The sequence below is a fragment of the Arvicola amphibius genome, chromosome 11 (assembly GCF_903992535.2).
Source record: "Arvicola amphibius chromosome 11, mArvAmp1.2, whole genome shotgun sequence".
Lineage (NCBI taxonomy): Eukaryota > Metazoa > Chordata > Mammalia > Rodentia > Cricetidae > Arvicola > Arvicola amphibius.
Window position 1 is genome coordinate 79,031,704 of NC_052057.2, and position 16,402 is coordinate 79,048,105.

General features: G+C 40.9%; 1 protein-coding gene across 7 annotated transcripts in view; it reads left to right on the forward strand.

The window, feature by feature from the left end:
* Usp45 (ubiquitin specific peptidase 45) overlaps nucleotides 1-16,402 on the forward strand; it is a 58,509-nt gene that overhangs the window by 4,154 nt on the left and 37,953 nt on the right. For 4 of the 7 annotated variants that reach the window (XM_038347890.1, XM_038347894.1, XM_038347891.1 and 1 more), the window contains exons 3-5: nucleotides 3,410-3,582; nucleotides 5,128-5,231; nucleotides 6,532-6,632. In XM_038347890.1, the coding sequence (XP_038203818.1) occupies nucleotides 3,410-3,582; nucleotides 5,128-5,231; nucleotides 6,532-6,632 (378 nt within the window). Of the gene's footprint in view, nucleotides 1-3,409; nucleotides 3,583-5,127; nucleotides 5,232-6,531; nucleotides 6,633-15,024; nucleotides 15,104-16,402 lie in introns of those variants that run through there. The other 3 variants (XM_038347895.1, XM_038347896.1, XM_038347893.1) reach the window with 2 other exon arrangements.

Below are 16,402 nucleotides of genomic sequence, written 5' to 3' on the forward strand. Positions count from 1 at the left end.
CCTCTCCACTATATCCAGGCTGAGCAAGGTATCCCTCCAAAGATAATGGGTTCCAAAAAGCCAGTACAAGCAGTCAGGGTAAATCCTGGTTTCACTGTTGGTGGCCCCACAGTCTGCCCCAGCCATACAACTGTCACCCACATCCAGAGGGCCTAGTTTGGTCCTGTGCTGGTTCCCTTGTTGTCAGGTTGGGCTTCTGTTTGCTCAGGTAAGCTGTTTCAGTGGGTGTCCCCATCATGGTCTTGACCTCTTTGCTCGTATTCTCACTCCTCCCACCTTTGACTGGAATTTGGGAGCTCAGCCCAGTGCTCCGCATCCATCCACTTATTTCTGAGATTACCAGTGATTTCAATTTTATAATGAATGGCAGCATCAGAAAAATTGTGTTATTTTGGTCAGAATCCCATGGATTGTGGAGATTTATAGAATAGAATGACTTTTCACCTCAGAATTTTAAACTAAAGATCATATAAAGTAATGACATTTTTGTAAGCTGTTGCTCTGGCTGGCTCGTCACTCATCAATTTTTACCCGAATGTTCCTTCCTTTAATGACACGGGTCCTCGCTATTTGAATCTATATCAGAATTCCTCTTTTGTCTTGTTTTGTTTTTTTCTTTTTGAGCCATGGTCTTCAGCCCTGGCTAGCTCAAACTCACTGTGTCGCTGAGGGCAATTCAGAACATTTTATGCGTCCACCTCCCGAGTGCTTGGATTATAGGCCTATATGACTGTACGTTGTGGTAGGGTAGTAGGGTTCAAACCTGGGGCCTTGTGCATGCTAGGCAAACATTCAACTGAGCTGCATTCCTACCCTTCCAGAATTAGTCTTTCATGTCTGTTTTTGTGGCTTGCCCTTGATGTAAAGTTAGGAATTTTAGTGCTTTACATATTTCATTGTAAATACCTCGTGAGGAATGACATTCGTGCCTGAATAGAGTTAGTGCATAGCTAGCCACACAACTAACCTTTCTAGTTAATTTCTAGATGGTTGTGGCTTTGTAAATATAGTTTTGATGTGGATATCTGAGGTAGAGAAATTAAAGTGTCCAGATATTTGGGGACAATTGAAGTATTAACTGGGCCCTTGGGAGGAGAATATAATTATTTGAAGACTTTGTACTTGTACTTTGTTTTAGCCAATTGTCTCCAATACAGTAGAAGCTTTTATAAATGATATTTAGGGACCAGACAAAAAAAATTCATCATGTGTGAATATTCATAAGAAGAATTCTGGGGGCTGGAGAGATGACCTTGATGACATCTTGACCAGATGACTGGTCAAGAGCACTTGCTGCTCTTACAGAGGTCCTGAGTTCAATTCTCAGCAACCAAATAGTATCTCAAAGCCATTTATAATGGGATATGATGCCCTACTTTGGCATGCAGGCATACATACAGAGAGAACACTCATACCTAAAAAATGCATAAAAAATAATTAACAAAAAAGAATTCTGAAGCTGAGCGATGCTGGCTCACGCCTTTAATCCCGCATTCAGGAGACAGAGGCAGGCGGATCTCTGATTTTGAAGCCACCCTGGTCTACAGTTCCAGGAGAGACCATATAGAGAAATCCTGTCTTGAAAAACCAAAACAGATAAACAAACAAACAAAAAACCTCACCTGGTTCCTATAATTTTGTCACCATTTGGTTTTTTTTAAATCTTTATTTATTTATTATGTATGCAATATTCTGTTTGTATGTATGCCTGCAGGCCAGAAGAGAGCACCAGACCTCATTACAGATGGTTGTGAGCCACCATGTGGTTGCTGGGAATTGAACTCAGGACCTTTGGAAGAGCAGGCAATGCTCTTAACCTCTGAGCCATCTCTCCAGCCTCCCATTTGTTTTTCTTTATCCTAACAATGATGAAAATAGCAACATAGCAAAACTAATATATATAAAAAGATTTTATGTATCTTTTTTATTTTACTTACTTATTGGTACTAGCATATGAACCCAGAGCTAAGCACTGACTCCATCTCTGAGCTACACTCCTAGTATAAATATGTGTCTTCCTGCTCTCTTTTGCAGTACTGGAAGTGAACATATGGATACACTTTAAGATAATTTTTATTATTTTTATTTATATGTGTATGTATTTGTCTGTGTCAGTGAATGTCATATGTGTATGGGTGCCTGTGGAGGCCAGAAAAAAAGTGTTATGTCCCTTAGAACTGGAATTACAGGATGCTGGGAGCTTCCTGATGTGGGTGCTGAACTCCAGTCCTATGGAAGAGCAGAAACTGCTTAATGAACAGAAAAGACATTCAAAGTGCTTGATACATTATAGCTGTTCAGGAAAAAAAGTCTTTAAAAAATACTCTCTGTTTCCCTGGGGGGGGGTCTCACAATGTATCTCTGCCTGTCCTAGAACTCATTATGTAGAACAGGCTGACCTCCAGTTCACAGAGATCCGCCTCCCTCTGCATCCAGAGTGCTGGAATTAAAGGCGTGGGACACTACACCTGGCTTAGTAAATACTAATCTTAATTGTATTTCTAGTTTTGAACTAGTTTTAGATTAACATGAAGGTCTAAAGAAATGTGTAGAGGTCTCGTTTGACCTTCCCTTGTTCTTTCCTAATGTTAGCATCTGGCATTGCTATAATATAGTGTCAGAATTGATGAAACTGTCCCTAACTTATTGAGCTGTCAACAGAGGTACATATACTTTGTATGTGTGTTGGTGTGTGTGCATGCTTGCATTTTTATTGATTGTAGTTTTGTATACTTCAGTAAGCCGTGCTTATCACCATCTTATATGTTACCTGTTTATATTCATACCCCTGTCTTCACCCATAGCTTGTAGCAACCACTAATCTTTTTTGTAATTACTCTATTTCAAGAATGTTATGTATGAGCCTTTGTGGAATTATATATCTTTATGAGTTACTTTGTTTTTGAATTCATGCCTTTTGTTCAGTATCACTTTAATGATACAGACATTTGCTTACTGCCCTGGTTTGCTTTCTGTGCCATGGTAAACACTAGGACCAGAAGCAACTTGAGTAGGCGAGGGTTCATTTCAGTTTATAGTTTATAATCTGTCATGAGGGAGATCAGAGCAGGAACATGGAAGCAGGAACTAAAGCAGAGGCCATGGAGGAACACCACATACTGGCTTGTTCCCTGTGGCTTGCTCAGCTTGCCTTCTTATACATCTTAGGACCACCGGCCCAGAGCTGGCACTGCCCATGTGGACTGGGCATTCTCACATCAATCATTAATCAAGAAAATGCCTACAGATTTGCCTACAGACCAATCTGGTGGAGGCAGCATCTCAGTTGAGGTTCTGTCTTTCCAGATGATTCTAGCTTGCATCAAGATAACAAACTAACCAGCACACTTGCTACTGGCAGTGCTTTGGCCTAGCAGCGAAACCGTTTCACGTTGCCCATCTCATTCAGTAGGTTTAACGTGCCAGCACATCAGTTATGCTGTCAGTGTGAACCATGTGAAGAAGGCAGTGGCTGAGAACCTGTGGGCAGTTTGTGCAGAGTGTCTCAAAGAGAGAAGATTTGGTGATGGACAGCCAGTGCTTCCTTCTGATGTCTGGCTGTGCCTCAAGTGTGGTTTTCAGGTAAGAAAGGCGTTATTTATATGTGTGCCTTCGATTGTTTGTAAAATGTTTACTGTGAGTTGCACATCTGATGACATAGGCCTTGAAATAGATTCGTTTCATGTTTATATTGTCATGCCAAGATGAAATGTTTAAGATTAAGTAAATATATACCTATGTTTAGAAGGTAATCATGTGTTCATACATAGTTTGGAAAGGAATCTAACACACTAATTTCTGGACCTTCTTGTTTTCAAATGCTGTTTATTATACTACCATAGAAAATGTCAAAAATAAACTTCAAATTCTACATTTTAACATGCTGGACCTTTTTTTCCCTTAAATTTAGAAATGGATTCAATTTTCTGAATTCCTTTTTCCATTCCTTTTTAACTTCTTTTTTATTAATTTACTTTGTGTGTGTGTGCGCGCGCATGCCACAACACATCTGTGGATCTCAGAGGACAGCTTATTAAAGTCAATTCTGTTCTCTGTTTATCCCCATGTATGACCCAGGGACCACCTCACCAGCCCTAATGATGGATTTTTCACTGAAATAAAAAGTTGTGGAACACACCTTTAGTCCCTGTAATCAGGAGACAGAGGCAGGTAGATCTCTGAGTTCGAGGTTCATAGGAAAGCTAGGGCTAGACAGAGATACCCTGTCTCAAAATAAAATAAAATAAAATAGCCAGGCGGTGGTGGTACATGCCTCCTTTAATCTCAGTATTTAGGAGTCAGAGGCAGACCAGGCAGATCTATGTGAGTTCGAGACCAGCCTGGTCTACAATATGAGTTCCAGGACAGCCAGGGCTGTTACACAGAGAAACCTTGTCTCAAAAAACTAATAAGTAAGTAAGTAAATAGATAAATAAATAAATAAATAAATAGATAAACAAACAAACAAATAAATAAATACAGAAATTTAGTTACTTTGGACCTAGTGATTAATTCAAGAGAAAGAAACTCTCAAAGTCAAGCCTTCTATTTTTTTTTTTTTACTGTGTTGTCTCCAGCTTCCTAGACTTCCTAGAGACTGGAGATGCTTCGGGTATTATATGTCACACGGCAGTCTGCTAAGCTCATAAGGAAGGAACAGTATATTCCTTTCTTTCTGCAGATATACAACGCCTTCCTAGACTCTTAATACTCATTAGAGTATTACCCAATCTGTGTAATTCTCATTCCTTTTCTTATCTAGTGAGGGCTTTTACCACACTGGCCCTGTTTCCATGTTCAGTGGCCTTGGGGTGGAGGAGTGGGAAATATGTATTTGGGGTAGGCAGCAGGATGCTCAGTGTCCCACAGTATATAATATACAGGACAGCAAATGCATGCATTCCTAAATGGCAGAGAAATAAATCCCCTGTGGTTATTTTAAGTAAATACATAATAAGCAATAAGTTATCTACTTTACAAATAATGAAATTTCGTAAAAATTTTATCGCTCTTTGAAATTTCCCTCTTGTTTGAAATCAAACCTGTGCTAAAGTACAATTTAAGATTTGCTTAGTTTGAAAGAAAGGTGTGTGTGAATCATACATGTAACATTTTGTTCATCTTCAGGGATGTGGTAGAAATTCCGAAAGCCAGCACTCACTGAGGCACTTCAAGAGCTCTGGGACCGAGTCCCATTGTGTTGTCATTAACCTGAGTACATGGATCATATGGTAAGTTAACTTTTGCTAATACTTTATCTGCTAAAAAACGCTGAGCTTTACAAGGCAAAATAAAACTGTATCAATGAATACATTTTTCTCTTGTATATACTCTGTGGGGTAATTTAAGAAAAATAATTTTACTTATAAACATAAAGCTTAAATTAAAAAAATTCTTATCTTTCCCATTTTCTTTGTACCATAAAAAGAAGTCTGTCTGTCTGGTTGAATTTTCTGTAAGGCACTAATGCTGAATTCCAGCATTCTAAGAGGAAGAAGGTACTTTAAGCACTCAGTGGGTCAGGGTGACCCTCACAGTGATTTTTTTAAAAGTATTATTGGAATCAAGTATGTTGCTGTACAACTGTAATCACAGCGTTGGGCAAAAACAGATGATTGTGAGTTCCAGGCTAGCCTGGCTCTCTGGCTAGACCCTGTCTCAGAAAGACCACAAACTGGGGCCAAAGAAATGGTTCAGAGGTTAGGAGTATGTATTTCAGGACTGGAGAGGTAGTTCAGCAGTTAAGAGCACTGCTATTCTTCCAGAGGACTCAGGTTCAATCCTCAGCATCCAGTGGTCTTAACTCCAGTCCCAGGGAATCTGATGCCCTCTTCTTGCCTCTGTGGGTACTGCGTGCATATGGTCAACAGACATGGAGTCAGGCAAATACTCACACACATGAAATAAAAATAAAGACTTAAAACAGAAAACGAAACTAGGCATGCTGATGGACACATTTAGTCCCAGCATTTGGAAGGCAGGGGCAGGTGGATCTCTCTGAGTTACAGGCTAGCCTAGTCTACATTGCAAGTTCTAGGACAGCAAACACTAAATAGAGAGACCCTCCCTTTGTTGTTGTTTTGTCTTGTTTTTTTGAGACAAGGTGTATCTACATAGTCCTGACTGTTCTGGAACTCAACCAGATTGTCTTCAGTTCACACAGATCTGCTTGCTTCTGCCTCCTGTGTACTGGATGCTGCCTCAAACAAACAAAAAGCTGCAGTAATACACCACACACACACACACACACACACACACACACGAATTGGTCTGTATAACTGCTCAGCCGCCTGAAACCTGAAACCTTATAACGTTCTGTTACATTTAAGACAAGCTGCAAAACTTGACTTGAGCAGTGGGGACCTGTGTGAGCCGGCCCTCCCTTTGCTTATTTGCTCAGGCTTACTTGCCCACCTTCCCCGTTGAGTTCCCTGTTCTATTCAGTTTAAAGTCAGAATTGTTAAGTACATACCTTATATGTAATGATTGAAGGTGCTTTCATAACACTGACTTGCATTTTATATTTTTCAGGTGTTACGAATGTAACGAAAAATTATCGACACAGTGTAACAAGAAGGTTTTGGCTCAGATAGTTGACTTTCTCCAGAAACATGTTTCTAAAACACAAACAGGTAATTTAAGCAATTTGCTAAAGCAATTTGTATTAAAATATGGCTCGCACTTTGTGTAAAGAGTTCCTGAAGAATACCTTTGACCCCTGCACTCAGGAGGCAGAGGCAGGCAGGTCTCTGTGCATTCGAGGACATCCCAGTCTACGTAGGGTGTTCCACGCCAACCAGGGCTCTGTATGGAGAACCTACCTCAGATACAAAACAAATTACATCTTTGATTTCACTAGACTTTTCTCAGTTGTCCTTTGAGTAAAAATACTATCATATGTTCTTAGCCAGCAGTCCCATCTTGCTGTCATATGTGTATATTTCTAATATGAGAAACAGATGCGTGTAGCTAGCCCGAGCTGTAAAATATAACAGCCCTAGTTTGAAGTTATTCTCCTGCATTATCAGCTGTGGGCTTCCCCTCTGTTGTTTCTGTATGGTAAAATTAGGGTAAGAATTCTATTTTGAGGAGTGTTGTGAAGCTTGACAGTAATGCTTTGTGAAGATTTAGAAATAATGTTTGTGAAAGTACCGGACTGGCTCCTGGCTCACATTTTTGAAACTGCAGTCTACGATTGTGTGTAGCGTGATTGCAGTGCTGTTCTGTTCCCAGCCACTCAGATGTAGGCCGGACTTCACTGCTCAGGGATCAAGTTGCCCACCAGTCAGCTTGGTGGCCCCAATTTTTAAATTTTTAAGGATTTTTTACGTTTATTTGGGCCCAGTGAGTAAAGAGATGGCTCAGTGGGTAAAGATGCTTTCTGCCAAGACTGATACTTTTGAGCTTAATCTTTGGGACCCCCATTGAGGGAGGAGAGTCAGTGCATTTGTGGGTACATATTTCAGGGCATCTGTGTGGAGGCCAGAGGGCAACCTGTGAAAATTGGCTCTTCCTTTTCATTATGTGGATCCTGGGGACCGGACTCTGTCATCAGACCTGGCAGCATGTTCTGTTACCCCTGAGCAACCTCGTTGGTTCTTGAGATGCCTTTGAATTAATGAACTACTTGGAATGTAGCACCAGCAACTGAAAGGGTTTATGAAAACATAGTTATGATAAAAATGCTGGGGTTTAATCCCAGGGCCTTGTACAGGATAGGGAAACAGTCTACCACTAAGCAATATTCTCAGCCCTTTATTGTTGTACAAGACCAAACAAACAAACAACAACAAAAACCCCATAATTTCCTATTGTGTTCCAGTATGTGGTTGTCCTTGTTAGCTACCTGTCTCTCTGTAGTGGCGGTTGTGGTAAAACCAGAGGAAGAGGAGGAGATAGAAGCCCAGGCTTCTGAACAGCAAAAGAAATCATTTTATTGCTTCTCTATTAAACCTATTCAACAAGCATTTGCGGGATTCCTACTTTCTCTCAGGTATGCCAGTCATGGCTCAATGTCTGCTGAAACAAGGAACCAGGGTGATGTGGCCAAAGACCTCGAGTGCTTCAGCCCCTGAAGTTGGCCCAAGTGCTGTCTCTTAGAACTGCACAGTACATTTTGCTCTGTTGCCGTCAGGGCACGTGCAGTCATTTGATGCCAGCAGGGAAGAGGAAACTATTGTTTTCTGCATTTCTTACCTTAAGTTCCCTAAGGTTAAGAATAATGCCATTCAGATTTCTTGAATACTTAACTGCAGAAAGAATATTAGGAAGAGACTATGTTAGTTTTTCACTGCTCTGACAAAAGCCGAAGAGAGCTGCAGTGGCGCACACCTTTAATCCTAGCACTCAGGAGGAAGAGGCAGGCAGATCTCTGTGCGTTCGAGGCCAGCTTGGACTACAGAGAGAGTTGCAGGACAGGCAGAGCTACATAGTGAGACCCTGTCTCGAAACACAAAACAAAAGCAACAACAACAACAACAACAAAACCCTGAGAGAAACAATTTATGGGAAGAATTTATTTTGCTCCCCTATTGTCTTAAGATGTTAGAGATTTTGTCTATGATCAGCTTGTTCCATTGCTGTGGACCTATGTTGAGTCAGAACATCATTGTAAGTTTTTTTGTTTTCAAGACAGGGTTTCTCTGTGTATCTTTGGCTGTCTTGGAACCGATTCTGTAGACCAGGCTGGCCTCGAACTCACAGAGATCTGCCTGCCTCTGCCTCCCTATTGCTTGGGATTAAAGGTGGATGCCACCAAAGCTCCAACACCCGGCCCTTATTTTTTTGAGTCAGAACATCATTGTAGTATGATGTGTGCCACAGTGAAGTTGTCTGCCTCATGGTGACTGGCGAGCAGAAAGAAAGAGGGAGTGAATCAGGAGGAAACAGGGCAAGATACAGCCCACAAGGACATGTTCACAGTGACCTACTTCCCCACTAAAGTTTCTGTTACTGGCACATCACAAATAGCAACACTAGCCGGTACAAGCCAGGCGCTCGAGAGTTCCGTGAGAGTTTCATTTGGATTAGTTATTTTTCTGATGTTGTGATAGAATGCCATGACCAAAAGCAGCTTAGGGAAGAAAGAATTTATCTTGGCTAATGGTTTCAGAGGGGAAGGAGTCCATCACGGGGGAGGAAGCATTGACGTGAGTGGCAGGATCAGGAACCAGGGCTCACATCTTCCGCTGCAGACACCAAGGAGAGAGTGAACCGGAAGTGGGGCAGTGCTGTGCGCTCTCAAAGCCTACCCCTGCTGACATACGTGCTCCAGAGACTCTGCTTCACTTCCACAGTGCCGCTCACTGGGAACAAGTGTTCGGATATCTGGGCCTGGGCCTGTGTGGGCCGTTCTCCTTCAAACCACTGGTCCTCAGACCTCAGCAGAACACGAGCTCTGAGTCAGGGGCCTGGCGTTCAGACCTGGCAGTCACTAGCTGGTGACCTCATTTTTACCCTTAGCACGTGGTTGCTTTCTCCTGGGCTACTTTAGAGTCCAATGGGTAGCAAATCTAATCCTTAGGATGAGGAAGGACTGGAGGGATGCCCTGCAGTTAAGAGCACTGACGGCTTCTGCAGAGGAACTGGGTTTGGTTCCCAGCACCTATATGACAGATCACAACTATCTTGTTACTCTAGTTCCAGGAGAGCTGATGCCTTCTTTCGGCCTCTACAGGCACTGCACTCATGTGGTGCACATATATGAAGCAAAGCACTCATACATATTAAAAAATTAATCACAAATAATTTTTTAAAAGACAAAAAGAGGGCTACAAAGGATGGATTGCGGCCAGATGGATATAATCACCTGAGGTTGTGGGAGACTAATCCTTAGTTATGTTCAGGAGCCTTGAGTAGCACCTAGGAAATGGGACTTGGAGATAGTTTGAAAGTAAGGAGTCATTCACAATGAGACGGTTTTGAATTCATGGTTTCCAAAAGTTCCAGCTATGGTGTTCCTCAGGGTAGATTTGGTTTTGAATGAGATCCCATGGCTTGTTGGAAGAAACCTGTCATATACCTGTATGAAGTTTCAATGTATTTTAAGAAAATACTTTGGAAAAAATGTGAGAATGACTGTTAAGGAAGAATTTGGAAGAATGGTACCTCTAATCATGCAGTTATTAAATAATAATTGTGAAGTCTCTATACAGTAAAACACCACAGCTCACAATTCAAAAGGATATGTGCTTGGGTAGGAGAAAAAGAATGGTATTTTTTTCTTTTTTGTCTATTTTTAACATTGTATATTAATTACAACATTTTTCCCTCCAAACCCTCCCTACTCTCCTTCAAATTCATGCCCACTTTCTTTCATGCGTTGTTATTGAATGCATATATGTATTTGTATAAACCATATATATTCCCAAATATAACCTTTTGAGGCCATATAATGATACTTTTATGTGTTTTCAGGGCTGACCATTTGGCACTGGACAGCCAGTTGGTGTGCTCTTCCCTGGGGAGGACCTCCTCATGCTCCCAGAGTTCCTCAGTTCTTGTCATTCTTTGTGTATGATATTAAAAATTTTTATAGTTTTCTACTGAGAAAATAATCACCGAGAAGAAAGCCAGTACCAGCTCCGCAAGCACACTTCAGTTATGCAAGGCCTCCTTTGTAACACTTTTATTGTTACTTAGAGAAAATCTAGGCCAGTTCCCCTTGCACCTCTAAAGACAAGGAGCTCTTTGAGTCTCAATATTTTGATGTCACTGCCTGTTTGCACTTTTAAAAAATGCTTGAGGCTCAAGGAACTTTGGTTTTGTAGCTGTCTGCCAGTCTTATTAGAAGTGAAACTAAAAAGTTGGGATGTTCAGTGAGAAATATCAATAATTCCATGACAGTTAAGATAAATACTATCTTTTAGGAACTATAAATACTTTTCAAAATTGAATGAGTAGTATTGTTTACACTTTTAGGGGGTGGATTGGCCCTAAAAGCCCTCTGCACTTTCTTTGTTTTTCCCTCCCTGCAGGTTCTGCCAAATTTAGCCAGTCTTCTACTGTTTCCTGGTGTGTGAGTTCTCTTTCTCCACTAGACAGATTCAATGTCACATAGCCCGGGGTAGCCTTGAACTCACAGAGATCCCTCTGCTTTGTCTCCCAAATCCTGGGATTAAGGGTGTGTGTCACCACTGTCTGGCCTCTAGTTGCTTAGCTCTGCACTCTTCAGGGAAGCTTTATTTGTTAAAACACAAATAAAATATTATTACAGTTTTGGCTGCCTCTAATATGGCTAGGCAGTAGTACCTGCTGATTAGCTTGAACTGAACATAAACAATTGTTGCTGAGGGAATAACAGAAAACCTTTGTTATTTTCATCCTCTCTAAACCCTGAATGTTAGCATCAAAATTATTTTACTTACCAATGTTTTATTATGTTTGTGTTTCTGGTTTTTGCAAGATGTTATGTATGATGTCCATCTATTCAAGGTGAAGCGGAAGTGAGTGGAAGAAACCACTTCCCAGTTACTGTCCTAGCCAGTCTGTTGGTATAATGAGGGATGTAAAGAAGCAACACTTCTCGTTTGCTTGTTTATGTGGTGCTGTGATTCAGTAAGCACAGTGGGCTAATGGTTTCTGACCTCAACTCAAAGAGCCAGGGGTATTTATTTAGAATTGCTTTCTAAGCCAAGAGCGGAAAGTTAATTATAGTATGGCAAAAAGAGAAAGGGTGTGTGTTTGAGGCAGAAGGAACAGGTTGTTGGTGAGGGTTTCTATAAAGTAGGAAGATGGATTTGGTGGTACTGGGGGCTCTGATAGAGCAGGAAGAATAGGTTTCGTGGCGCTGAAAATGGTGAGAGGTGAGATCAAAGTAGGAGCAGATGTTTAAGGGCCTCCTACTTACAGAATTTGTCCTTAGGACAGTGAAGAACCACTGTTTTCAGTGGAGAAGTGAATGGTCAGAGTTGTATTTTAGACAGGTTATTTGACTCATAATATAAGACAGGTAGAAGTGGATATTCCAGCTATTATTGATGACATTTATCATGTCTAAATAAGTTTATGTTTCTAAGGCTGATGATTAACTATGAATTAAACTTTGAGAATGGGTGAATTAATTATTCACTTTGAAAGTAGGGGAATTGTGAAAACAGTTTTTCTTAAAACTTCTTTCAGCTGTAGAAATGGGCAAATTAGCATTAGTACTACATGACTGGTTTAGGTAATTGCATTAAGCAATTGAGATGAATCCAGTGCAGGTTCCCAGAAGAATGCTTACAGCTGTGTAGATTTCACATCTGATGTTAGAATTTGTGTGTATGGTGGGGGAGAGCTCACCCTTGTCATATGCATAATGAAAAGGTCATATAAAACACAAAATTGAAAAATGGCAAAAAATATCCTTGCAAGATTCAACCAGAATGATGTTAAGAAGTAGACCAAAGACCTGGAAACAATGGAAGAAGGGATAAAGTTGGCAGAACCTTCAGGGAGGGAGGAACAAAGCGCAAGGGGCTTTTAGGGCCATGGGACTATCCCACAGGAAAAGGGCGGCTATCTGTCATTATGTATTTGTCCAGCTGAGAGGAGCATCCACCACCAAGAGGAAACTTAATGTAAGCTATGAATGCTGGCTTATAATCAAGTGTCAATGTAGCTTCATCATTTCTAACAAATGAACCATCTTGGTGGTGGATGTGGATAATGGAGAGGTTTTGAGTGTGCGGGGGCGGGCTGTGTGGCTGCATTTTGCTTTCAACCTAAAATCTGATTACAATTTTTTTAAAAAACTGACCCATGTACTCTGAAAAGTTCATTAAACTTCAGTAGACACTAGAGTATTGTACAAATACCAAATGCAGGAATTCCTAATGGAATACTGAAGAATATTGATTTGGTTTTTGTTAACTACACAGAAGACTGAAAGTTCCATGCTCTTTCTAGAGAAATTTAGCTCAAAATGTCAGTATTGGCACAGTGCTATTTTATTAGAATTAAAAAAAAAATCATAGGCCGGGCGGTGGTGGCGCACGCCTTTAATCCCAGCACTTGGGAGGCAGAGGCAGGCGGATCTCTGTGAGTTCGAGACCAGCCTGGTCTACAAGAGCTAGTTCCAGGACAGGCTCCAAAGCCACAGAGAAACCCTGTCTCGAAAAACCAAAAAAAAAAAAAAAAAAAAAAAAATCATGTATATCATGTTGAGTTCATTACAGTAATACTTCTTGGGGTACCAAAGACCTGAAGTATGTTTGTTTTAGAAAGTTTTCTTTTGTTTTGAGGCAGTCATAGCTGTCCTGAAACTAGCTCTTGTAGACCAAACTGACCTCGAACTCACAGAGATCCTCCTATCTCTGCCTCCCAAGTGCTGGGATTAAAGGTGGGTGCCACCGCTGCCCAGCGTAGAAAGTGTTTTTATGTCATCCCCCAACCCACATATTTTTTTGTTTTTAAAATGGAACAGTATTAAATGGTTTGATTAGGTTCTGAAGCTAAGGATTAAAATACTGTGACCTAAACCAGGCAATGGTGGCACATGTCTTTAATCCCAGCAAGATCTCTGGGAGGCAGATGCAGGCAGATCTCTGGGAGGCAGAGGCCAGCCTGGTCAATAAAGCAAGTTCCAGGACAGGCTCCAAAGCTACAGAGAAACCCTGTCTCGAAAAACAAAACTAAACAAACAAAAATAGTGTGACCTTATATAGTAAAAATTAGAAAGTGGTTTAGTATCATTTTAAAAGGTAAATAGTTTCTCTGCCACAAATTGAGAGTTCTACTCTTAATTGCATCTTCACAAAATGAACACTAGCTCTTTCCCTGCCGCTGCAGAGTCCTGTGAGCCAGAGGCTCGGGTGTATCAGGTTTGACTTACCGTGTAAGCTGCGGCAGAGGAAGGTATAGCTGCTGGGGGGGGGGGTAATGGATGTTAATACTACTTTTACAAGATGTGCTGAAGACGACCCTTAGCCATGAAGGCTGCACTTGGAATCTGAGAGGCTACCCATCTCTGTACACTTGTTTGGGATTTTGTTTAGCCTGCATATGTCAGGTTGGTGGAGGCTCTTTGTGCTGAGTATCAAATCCACCTAATTTAATGTCTTAGGGTTAGTATTGCTCTGATAAAACACCATGACTAGAAGCAATCTGGAGTGAAAGGTGTTGATTTCACCCACAGTTCTATATCAAAAAGCAGTGAGGACAGGAATTTGGAGTTAGGAGCTGATTCAGAGGCCAGAGAGGGGTATTGCTTACTCCCTTGCTCAGCCTGCTTTATAAAACCCAGGACTACTAGCCCTGGGGTGGCCCTACCCACAAGGGACGGTTTCTCCTATCAATCACAGGCTTGCCACAGGCTTGCCTGCAGCCCAATTTTATGGTGTTTAATATTTAGGTGTTTAATATTTGACTAATTCAGATACACACCCCCCCCCCCCCATTTTAAACTAGAATCTTAGCTCTCTGCAGACAGTTCATTAGTGACTAGATCCACAAATGTAGGTCCTGAAAGTTCTGCTGAGATAATACTATAAACTTGAGGCTTTCGGTACCAGCTCTATACTTTCTGGTCATAAATCTTAAGTATTCTATATAATATAAATGGTGGTTCATATAATACCTGGCAGACTGTAGGCATTCCATAAACTGACTGTATTTAAATTCTTCTGTATTATAAAACTTTTCCTATTTATTTTTTTTAATTAAAAAAGTAGCTTTCAGAAAATACTGTTATATTTTCTGGTTAAATTCTCTGGTGTATTTAATGCCCAAGTCTAACAGCATTGTTACATCCTGGCTATTTTCTCATAGACTTACCGCAAAAGTGAGCAGACAGACCCTTGCCACTTGTGTCAAGTGGCTATTTAACCGTGAAATCCACTGTGTTTATTGCTGCTGCCCTGTGGGCATGTTCTTCTGGCAGCGCTGTCCATATTTGGTGGCTGTGCATGGAGAGCCAGGTGGTGCTGCAAAGCATCGCACAGTGAAGCGTGGCTGTCTCCAGATTTGACATTTGCCATTCCTTCCTGCTGAAGGGAAGAGGAATCTGGTTTTCCATATGTTTATGCTTTTTTTTCTTGCCTGCAGATTTGTCCAGATGGTCTTATGAACATTGTTTACTTTGGGATGTCATCCCAGATGTTTTTAAAAGTGATGGATGAATGAGGTACAGAGATACATAAAGGATATATCGAAAATAATTTAATGTTACTTATTTCTAGGACTGTTTTTCCAAGTGGATTTGTGTATTATTTATCTCTGTGTAGTTACTTTCTGTAACTTACTTCTCCCAACCATTGTTTTTTTTTTGTGTGTGTGTGTGAAAAGTTCAAAGAACAGGGCTGGTATGTAGTTCAGTTGATAGAGTGCTGGACTAAGAGTCCTGAGTTCAGTCCCCAACACGTAAGAAAACCTGGCATGTTGATAATTGAAATCCTGAACACTGGAGGGAAAACAGCTACATGAGCCCCCATCTCAGATATGTTACATAGCAGAACAGCACTTATTAAGGTTGTTCAAGAAAGGAAAATCTTTTGAGGATTCATTTGTTCAGAGCTGCATACACCTAGATCTGTAAGAATCTTAATCGACTGTCTTTTATAGTTGTTTTCTTTGAACATGGGTCATTGATATGAGTTTAGGTTGTAAAGAGATGGATTTATAATTGGAATATTACTGCTATGTCCTTGAGCAGATCACTTAACCTGTGTGAGACAGTGCTGGACCTAAAGGCATGTGCCACCACACCTGACACAGAGACATTTAGTGGCACATCCACTTGTAAATGATTCCTCAGCTGGGATCTTGTAGGAAACATTGAAAAATGGGTCACCAAACAGCACCACTGACAACAAAACAACATGGGATGTAGAAATGGGGTTGACTAGGAAGCAGGGATGAGCAAGGTGACGAGGCGACCAAGAATGGAATAAAGGAGGATGGGGATAACAAAAACATTAGATACATGAAAATGTCACAACAAAACTCATTATTACATAAAATTAATATATGTGAGTAAAATAAATAAGAATCCATTATCACTGAATATCCACAAGATCAGACAGCAACACTAGTAGAAATCTAGCCTTTTTATGCCTGATGTATTCCCAAAATATATTTGAAGGATTTGAGTATTTGCATTCTAGGAGTTCTAGAAGTGTGGTCTACTGTGGGTATATCGAGGGATGACTCTAAATGTTTTTGTTTGTTTGTTTTTACAACAGGGTTTTACGTGTCCCAGGTTGGTCTCAAACTCCCTATGTAGTTGAGGATGACCTTGAATTTCTGATTTTCCTGCTTCCACCTTCCACATGCTGGAATTACATGCATATTCCCCCAGCCTGGTGCTCTGTAGTATAGGGAATGAGCCTAGGGCTTCCTCTGTGCTAGGCACAGTCCATGAAGTAAGCTGTTCACAGTGCCCTGTATGATGATTTTGAGTCACAGTAATCTGTTGCGTAGATAT